The sequence below is a fragment of the Vitis riparia genome, chromosome 12 (assembly GCF_004353265.1).
Source record: "Vitis riparia cultivar Riparia Gloire de Montpellier isolate 1030 chromosome 12, EGFV_Vit.rip_1.0, whole genome shotgun sequence".
Classification (NCBI taxonomy): Eukaryota; Viridiplantae; Streptophyta; class Magnoliopsida; order Vitales; family Vitaceae; genus Vitis; species Vitis riparia.
Window position 1 is genome coordinate 14,448,890 of NC_048442.1, and position 9,553 is coordinate 14,458,442.

The 9,553-nt window shown below is 31.7% G+C and overlaps 1 protein-coding gene across 1 annotated transcript; it reads right to left on the bottom strand.

Moving 5' to 3' along the window:
- Nucleotides 1-1,580: 1,580 nt before the first annotated feature.
- On the bottom strand, nt 1,581-8,151 carry LOC117926180 (mitochondrial import inner membrane translocase subunit TIM50-like). Its single transcript, XM_034845260.1, has 10 exons — nt 7,799-8,151; nt 7,303-7,391; nt 4,606-4,642; nt 4,217-4,278; nt 4,001-4,114; nt 3,660-3,764; nt 3,454-3,552; nt 2,881-3,037; nt 2,674-2,776; nt 1,581-2,047 (listed from the first exon to the last, which is right to left on the bottom strand). The coding sequence occupies exons 1-10, from the start codon at nt 8,070-8,072 to the stop codon at nt 2,002-2,004; spliced, it is 1,086 nt and encodes a 361-aa protein (XP_034701151.1). The 5' UTR covers nt 8,073-8,151; the 3' UTR covers nt 1,581-2,001.
- Between the last annotated feature and the right edge of the window lie 1,402 nt (nt 8,152-9,553).

The window sequence follows — 9,553 nt, forward strand, 5'->3', positions numbered from 1 at the left end:
TTTTTAATCATTTTAAATAGATTTTTGAAATAACTTTTATATTTAATGTTTTATTTTTAATTATTTTATATTTATATAATTATTATTTTTAAATAATTATAAAAAAAATAAAAATAACAAAAACCAATTTAAAGATATTAAAAGGTTATATTTTTTATTTTCTGCTTATCAAACATAGTTTTTTTTTTAAATACATTTAAAAGATATATTTGACAAAATTTGGATAAAAATAACTTATTTAAAAATTATAAAAAAAAAACAAGTGATTTTTTATTGTCTTTGACAATAGTAAGTGATAATTGAAAAATTAGAATTATACTTAAATCTACAATAAATTTATGAAGAATAACATAAAAAATTGTTTTTTTTATGTTTGAATTTCTAAACAAAATTTTATTTCTTAAAATAATTAAAAACTTTTTTAAAAAACTATTTTTATGGGTTTTTTACTCTTAAATTTTGAACTAAAAATTATATAATTTAATAATTCATAACTTACTTTGCCACACTCTATTTTCCACTTCCAAATTATTCATGAAAATTTACAAAATATACTTAAAAAAATCTCAAACTTATTGTGAGGACTCAACATGTTTTTAAAAATCTATTTTCAATCTGTAATTTATCTAACATTTTTTTTAGCTGAAAAACCATTTTTCACAATTTCAAAAGAAAAACTAATTTTAAGGGGAACTTCCAAATAAACCCTAGAATCTCAGTTCTTTAACAAAATACATGATAAAGAAAGCTAAATATTTTAAAATCTTTTTGATAATGTTTGTAAAAATAATTATAAAAAATAAAATCTATTTACAAAATTAAATATAAAAAGCAAAAAAGGTAAATACAAAAAACAATTTTCTGACTTATTATCCATAATGGTATTGGATACTTAAGTATTGTGTAAAAATCCTTAAAATATTTTTCATACTTACTCCGTTAAAAACAACAAAAACAAACACCTCCAATGTTCTTAAAACAATCTATTTTTAAAATTCAAACCATTTTCTGTTTTTCATTTTATATTACAAGCGTTTTTCAAAAATACTACCAAATCAATTATATTTATTCCAAACTTTAAAAATATGTTTGATAGTGATTTTAAAAAATGTTTATATATTTTTTAATACTTTAAAATTTTTATTTTTCAAATACGAAAAGACTAAAAACATTTCTTAAAATCATTGTCACACACAATTTAAGACATTTGGGAATGTTTCTACTCTAAGTGTTTTTAATAAAAGTGTTTTTTCATAAAATATATATTTTTTTAAAATCTTCTATAAAATTTCTTCAAAAAAACAGTATAAATGGCTTTTCAAAATTTTAAAAGTGTTTATTAAATTTTAACAAACACCAAATATTTTTTCAAAAACACTTTTTAGATTAAGAGTACCTTTGGTAATGATTATAGGAAGTGTTTATATCATTTTTAATACTTAATTTTTTATTTTATTTTCAAGTATTAGAAATATTAGAAACACTTCCTAAAATTACTATCAAACGCACTCAAAACCGTTTTTTAAAATCACAGTTAAACAAACTTGTAATAATATTACAATTTCAGCAGGGATAACAAGGAGCACAAAAAGTACTGTTTATCTCTGCATTATTACTGTAAATTAAATCTAATCACAATTTGTTGAGCAGGAAAAGAAGAGACTAGGCTTCATGTCAACGCCACAAGGAAGAAGACGATGATGAAATACAAAAGAGAACCCAGCAAGATTACAACTCAAAGGTTAATATCCAATTTATGACTCATGAGGAACCAGACCAACCCAGAAACCTGGCGAAGGTCACTCTGGAACCCACTCAAAAACCAGCTTTGGGGATGAAGCTGTAACTGTAAAATGGATTAAGTGTTTGTTGCTCTATAATCTCAAATAGAATTAACTTACAATGGCAAAAGGCTGTAGTACTTTGTGAAGCATAATGAATTAGTTTCCATTTCTCTGAACATTTAGGTAAGTTCTTTGTTCTCTTCTTGTTGCTCCAGCTTCATCGCTGCCAGAATCGGCCATGCTGCCTTTGTTCTAGCATCCGCCTGCATCACCGATTTGGAATGTTACAAAATCCGTTACACAAATAGACAACCCTTGTCTGCTATTGATTGATAAATGAGAGAAATATCTATCATTATTATATTATCATCATCATCACAGTCATTATTGTTCTAAGATCTTATAGATAGCCAAGAAAAGTCTGATACTGCATGAAATATGCCACTAACTTGTTTTAACTGCATTAGGACAATACTACTTTTCTGTATTCAGCTGGGCTCATCCAGGAGATGGGCCACACCTGATTAGGTACATTACAGTCACAAGGGCAAGGATCAACAGGATCTGCCACTCCAGCAATCAGGCAATCATATCGAAGAATCAGCAGTCATTCGCGACAAGTTCCTCACTTGTCATTTCTACTGAAAAGTGAAAACTACAAATGAAGGCAACTCATTCACATGCAAGGTAGAGACATAAGATTCTTCATCATTGTTGTTCGAGTTGACATACTAAATTCACATTCATGTCTTCAACTGATTGTTAACACTCCATTTGCACATATTCTCAGTCAGAAGTAAAAAGACAAATGAAGCAGCAAGATGACTAGTGTCAGCCTCTGTAACTGTTTGTTCAAGGCAAACACACTTGAGTTAAGAAGATGATTTACCTCTGATGGTCTTTAGAACGAGCAATGAATTCGGTTGCTATATCACGTCCTTGATAAGAGGCCAGTACTGGTCTTATATCAGCTGGTCTATGACGAGCAACATCTGCAATAAACCAGGCAAATTCATGAATCTTTGCATTCAAAAGATACACAATTAAAACAGAGCATCTTGGCCGAGATAAGTTTTAGATGTATGAAAATGCTTACATTCAAGAAATGGGATAAGGTCCAAAAGTACTGTATCATCTGCTTCAACCTTCCAGGGCTTAATTGGGACACAATTCTCAGGCTGAAGACAGCTTTCTATTGCATGTCCACTCACATAGAGGATCTTTGAAGGATCTCGGTTAAGCTTTGAGAGATCCTGCCAGCACAATCACATTTTATGGAACTAAACTTCTGAATTTAATGCCAATGTTTTTGCATGGTATGGAAATAAAGTGACTAAATGAGAATGTTTCCAATTATTGATTACATAGAAATGAGACTAGAAAGATGCAACATTATCCTTAGAAACTTCCTAGTGTTAGCATTTTCGTATTTTCCTTGTAGTCTGAACTTATGATTCCCATTTTTCAGAACTGAAGCATCACTGTGGCTGGTCATACATACAGAGGTAACAGAAATCCTACACTTTTTCAGACCAAAAAACAACAGTATTCATGGCAACATTTATAATCTATATGTACACATCTCAAATGCTTCCATAGCCGAACCTAGTTATAATAAATCAGGGAAGTAAAGGAAATTTATGAAACAAGTCATTCACCTCTTACTTACCCTATAATGTTTTCCATCTTGATATCTAGTTGCAGTTCTTGATAATCTATATCGTATACATCCTTTCTGATCAAGCCTTTCAAGAACAGGATCAACATACTACACAAAATAAGAAGTTCGTACCAATTAAAAAAAAGAATGGCTTAAATATTTACAGAAGGTATTGACAGATATTCCACAAAAAGAAAAATGACAATAAACATTACCATACTCTGCTGGTCAGAGTACACAACGATCTCATAAAACTGGGCTAGGTGTTCCAAGAAAGCATCCACTCCAGGTCTTTTGAACGTTCGCCAACCTCTTTCACGCTATGCAGCACAAAAAGACCCAATTATTCAGTAGAAGCGACTTCAACAATAGGTCATCCATTCAAAATGCAAAGTTTTATTCACCACGAGTGAGCAATGGGAAACCCTTTTTAAGACAGGAGAAGATATATAATGTACTCCATCAGCTACTCAAATATCGAAAAGTGTGATAGATGTGAGGCATTGCAGAACACGAGAATAAATAATGAACTCTATTTAAATAAGAGAAAATGTACCTTCCAATCAGAGTATAGTAAAGTCTCATTCAGATCCAAAACAAGAGTGAATATATGTTGCTCCAGGGGATGCAAATCTGGGAGAAGCTTCTCTGAGGAAGGTTCAGCAAACCCCTACAACCAAGCCAAAGGAAAGAAAGAAGAGAGAGGATATAAAAAGGTTGAATAGAGTAGCATAAAACAAAGACAGCTTGGACTTTGGAATATAATGCAAACCCGAATTTGTTCTTCAATTGGCCTCCTGAGATCCAAGTATAGCTCAATAGCTTTAGCAGGAACTGAAATACAAAATAGAAAAACATTGACAACAATGAAAAAATAACTTAAAAGAAGTGTATCAAAGCAAAATAATTCTTCTAAATAATGATGACAATGTATTCTTCAAGAAAGAAGATAAAGAATATTTTGGAAAGGGATAAAAATTGTGGAGTAGTGCAAGCTCTGGATGAAAGAGCTCATATGATGGTTTTGGTGATCAAATAGGCAGAGAAACTGCCTTGCAAAAGTGAATTGATAAATGAAACTATAACCACCAATAATTTTTCATACAGAAAATGAAAGAGAAGATGGGTCAGATGACTGGGAAAATAGATTCAGAGGCTTACCTGTCATAGCAGCAGAATAAAGCAAAGCTTGAAATTTCTGTGCAAGAGATGAAAATAATGTCAGAAGTGAAACTTAAAGCTGTAAGAAAACACTGATATTCATGACATAATGGACTATGGCAACAAGAAGGAACCCTTATATTTGTAAAGCAGGCTTCCATGTATAATCATGTAAAATTTCCAAGACCTTTGCCACCTAAGAGATTTCAGAAACCATACAAATTGTTTTTAAAGAGATGAATACTGCGTTAAGCTAGCACGTAAAAAATTAGAGCTAAATCCACACTTCTCCATTTTTTTGGCTTTGGATTTTTTGATAAGTACACAGTACATATATAAGAATGAAAATATATAGAAAGAGCTACAAAGGAGGTGCACCAAAATACACAGGGAGTATGCAAAGGGCTAAACAAAAAGAATAAAACAACATAACTCTATTTCTAATCAATCCCAAGCCCAACCAATCAACAAAATCCACCATAGACATAAGTGCCTCCTCTATACAATGCCTTACGCAATCCAAAAAATTGCACATAAACAATGAGTTGAGTACTTGCTCCAAATGTTTCACATCATCAAAAGCCTTTAATTTTGCTCTCTAGAATGTCCAAAATAATCATGAAGGGGCAATTTCCCATGCTTTCCTCAATCTCTTCCCAGCATAGAACCCCTTCTACCTAAGCAAGATCAGTCTTGTTGAAGGTGATCTCACCCAAGCTATCCCAAACATGGAAAAGACCAATTGTCACAACATGCTTGTTGAGACACAATGTTGAAGAGTAGGGTCAACACATTCTTCTTCCAGTTTACACATGTAACATTTGTTTGCTACAGACTCATCTTCTTTGTCAACTGATACAATCCTTCCCTATGATGCTTCCCATACAAAAAACCCCACTCTCAACAACATCCATAGGTTCCAAACTTCCAAATAATACTAGCTGGAAAAGGCCTTGATTGAGAGCATACCGTGTTTAGACTCCAACCAAGTCATCCTATCCTTCGTACCCATCTCACTTATCACTATATATTTTTGAAGACTCCTCAAAAAAGTCTCGACCATCTCTAATTCTCAATCATGGAATTGCCTCAAAAAGCCAACGCTCCAAAGACCCCTCTCCTTGACCTGCTTCCATGCATCTGCTACCCATAAGCCTTTTGAACTAGCAATGACATATAAGGCGGGGAAGGAGTCCCTCAAAGGGGAATCACCACACCACCTATTTGAACAAAACCTTACCCTCCTTCTGTCCCCTCCAATAAAGTGAACCCCACTTTGAAAAACTTCACATTTGTTCCTAATTGCCTTCCATAATCCTTCACCAAAACCTTCCTATGGCACACTGATGCACCAACCTCTCCCTTCTTCCCTCAACTTACTAATGATAACCCACTGCCATAAAGGTTTGCTTTCGAAGGCAAATCCTGAACCCCACCTACCCAAAAGAGCAGAGTTTAAAATAGATAGATTTTTAATGTCAAGGCCCCTTTTTCTTGGGTTTGTAAACTATAGACCACTTGACAAGATGAGGCTATTTTTTTTTCAAGAGCTCCACTCCCACAGTAGAAGCCTCTTTGGATTTCTCAAGTCATAACATCACCTTTCTTGGAATCACTAGTAAGGACATGTAGATTTGTATGCTAGATAGAGTGCTCTTGATCAATGTGAGTTTGCCCCCTTTCAATAGATACTACTCTTCCACAACAACAACTTTTTTTGAAATCTCTACTCCGGCACATCCCACACTGTAGTTGACTTGAAAGGCGTGCTCAAAGGAAGTCCCAAATACATGAATGAAGCTCCCCCATCCTACATCCCAACCCTTAAGGCCAACACTTCCACATTATCTACCTCCCAACTAGGATAAGCTCACTCTTCCTCATGTTCATCGTTATCCCAAAAATTGCCTCAAGCCACATGAGAGTCCAATTCAGAAGACTAGATACTCTTGGCTAGCCTCATAGAAAATAATAGCATTGTCAGCATAAAGCAGGTAAGCCACCTCAACACTCTCACGATCCCTCCCTCCTACCTTGAAACTAGAAATGAAGTCTCCTTCCCTAGCCTTTATTAATAAATGACTAAGAGCCTCCATGACCAAAATGAATAAATAAGGGGAGAGAGGATCGCTTGCCTTAAGACACCATCTTTCATATCCACAAGCATTCCATATTTGTCATTCTCCTGCTGACCCAAGCTGAAGCAACAACCGCTAATAAATATATGGAATGCTACAGACCCAACAAATTCTTACACAGAGAGAATGATTTTTTCTACACACAAATTCGACATCAGAACTACAAGCTTGATGTTGAATCTACTGCTATTATACAAAAATGTATACGACCAAAATGAAACATCCCCAAGATTCCAATCAAGAATTCATAAAAATATCAAAAAATTTGGATTGTTTACATTTTAGACCAATATATTGATGCATAAAATGAGAATTTTGACATGTGGATCTCCTATACCATGCCAATCCTACTTATTATACTGCAATAAGCAGATTCAAGCAAATATATATATATATATATATATATATATATATATATATATATAACATTTTCATGGGTTTACAAAATATGGCATTTCCTCTTGATTTGAAAAAATTGCCTAAAAATACAAATAAAATAACCGCAGTAACAATTTAGCAACATGAATTTTATGACAAAAATTACTTATCCCATACTTACATCAAGAGAAGATGCATTATCTCCTACGGTGTACTTTGCTGAGGTCCGAAAAGCCTTTGTCTTCTCATCCACTTCGTCTAAGGTATATGCTGCAAATGCAAGAAAAAACATTAAATTCAAAATGCTATATCAATTTTCCATTTACCAACACTACATGCCTTGTGGTTGTTCAGAATTTGATTCCATTACAGATTCCTATTCTAAGAAACACAAAATCCTTGCTTTCACCATAGAATTATTATTATTAAATTTTTTGTTCCGTCTGGGGTCTAAGAATTTAAGTCAATTCCAAAATATGAAGCAAACCAAACAGTCAAACTCAAATCAGAGGCCTCCAAATCCATTTCCATCTCCACGATCCATGCAACCAAACACACCCACAAAATTTCCAGCTGGGTGCTTTCAATTCCACCAAATCACGAAGCAACCCAGTGTCGTGATTACTCTAACAATGACACAAAAAATGAACAAAATAAAAAACAGTCCAAAAACGAACCGTAGCTCGCGTAACCGGCGGCGGCGGTAGCTCCAGCCAGAGTGCCGAAAATGGCGAACTTGAGAAAGGCTGATGATGATTTCTTGGCCGCTGGCTCGGGGGGTGGAGCAGAGGGAGCTTGATCATTGATAAGAGATTCAGAAGAAGAAGAAGAAGATGAAGAAGAAGAGATGATGGCTTCTTTGGGAGGGTTTGCGGAGATGTTTGAAGAAAATGGTCGACCGTAGAAACTGAAGGAGTTCGTAAGAGGACGCGATCGCAAGATTCGAAGCATTTTCAGAGGGGTTGTTTAGTAGGGTTTTGCAGGGGTTTTAGGTTCAGCGCCTGGTGGGGAGAGAAGGGTTTCTGTCAAAGGACTCGGTTTCTCTCTGGTAAAGAGTTCTATAGTGTTTGTCACCAGACCAACTAGGGCTTGCCACGTCATCTTTAGTAAATGATTTTTAATTGTTTAAATAATATTATAAAAGCTATTTATTTATTTATTTTGATAAAATTAAGGCTAAGATGCTCTATCTTTAATATTTTGATTCTTACATCAATCAATATATGAATGATAATAATAATAATTGGCTACATAGATGTATGATAATAATAATAATTGGCTACATAGATATAATTTGGTTTGAAAAAGCACCAAATAGAGAAAAAAAATAGTTAAATAAAATAAAAATATAAAATATAGATTATATTATATAAAAATTCAAAAAATATATAAAAATAATCTATTAAATTTAAATATTTTTTCTTAAATTTGTTCTCTAACATTTTCCTTCAATATTTTAAAAACCAATATATTAAAAAATAAAATCAAAACTTTGATATTATATCAAATTATCAATTTATCATAAAAATTGCCAAGAATAACAAATAATAATAAAAGGAAAAATTAAAAAATAAATTTAATTTTAATAATTTATTTTTTATTTTTAAAATTTATTTAACTTATTTTATCTTGCATATAAAAATTTTTATTATTATTTTTGGTATAATAGACCAATATGAGATTTTTTTTTTTTTGGTTAGGCATTCCCACGCCTAGGTTTGTGTTTAACAAAGAAAGAGCCTCTTTTTTTTTTTTTTTGTGCAATTGTTTTCACAATTGAAAAGGAAATTGCAAGAAATTTGTTGAATCTAACCCGAGGATCAATTGAAAATGACAAAGTAATCTAAAAGAATTTGAGTCAAATATTTTTTTATCTTGCAAAGCATTTTTAAAAAATGGAAAAAAAAAGAGTACTTCAAAATTTTTAAAAAATACATGATAAAGAATTCTCTCAAAAGTACTTTTAGAAAAATTAGATTATATTTGGTAATTTTATTTTTTAAATAGGTTTTTGTTTTTTATAGAAAAATATATAAAATTACGTTTGGTAACAAGAAAATTATTTTTTATTTTTTATTTTAAAAATATAAAATATGATGGTTTCAAAGAATGTATTATAATAGTTTTTCATTTATTTTTTTAAAATTATTTAAAAAAATAATTATATAAATATAAAAAAGACTAAAAATAAAATATTAAATATAAAATTTATTTTAAAAATATTAAAAACAAGTTTTTGTCTCTTAAGAAATTTTTGTTCCCTATAACATCATAAAATAATTTTTAAAAATTACTTTGGAAAAGTGTTTCATAAATCAGGGCCTAGAATCACTGAAAACACTTTTATTAGAAAACACTGCAAATGTAATCTTAAATGCAATCTTAATCTAAAAACTTTCAAACAACTTGAAACAATTCATTTGGAATGTCCA

Excerpts from the sequence above, each read along its gene's own strand:
- LOC117926180 (XM_034845260.1), bottom strand. The coding sequence starts at position 8,072 with ATGCTTCGAATCTTGCGATCGCGTCCTCTTACGAACTCCTTCAGTTTC. Across the intron at positions 3,553-3,659 it reads ACTCTGACCAGCAGAGTATG|TATGTTGATCCTGTTCTTGA; the intron begins GTAATGTTTATT and ends TATTTTGTGTAG. Across the intron at positions 2,777-2,880 it reads CCTTATCCCATTTCTTGAAT|ATGTTGCTCGTCATAGACCA; the intron begins GTAAGCATTTTC and ends GGTTTATTGCAG.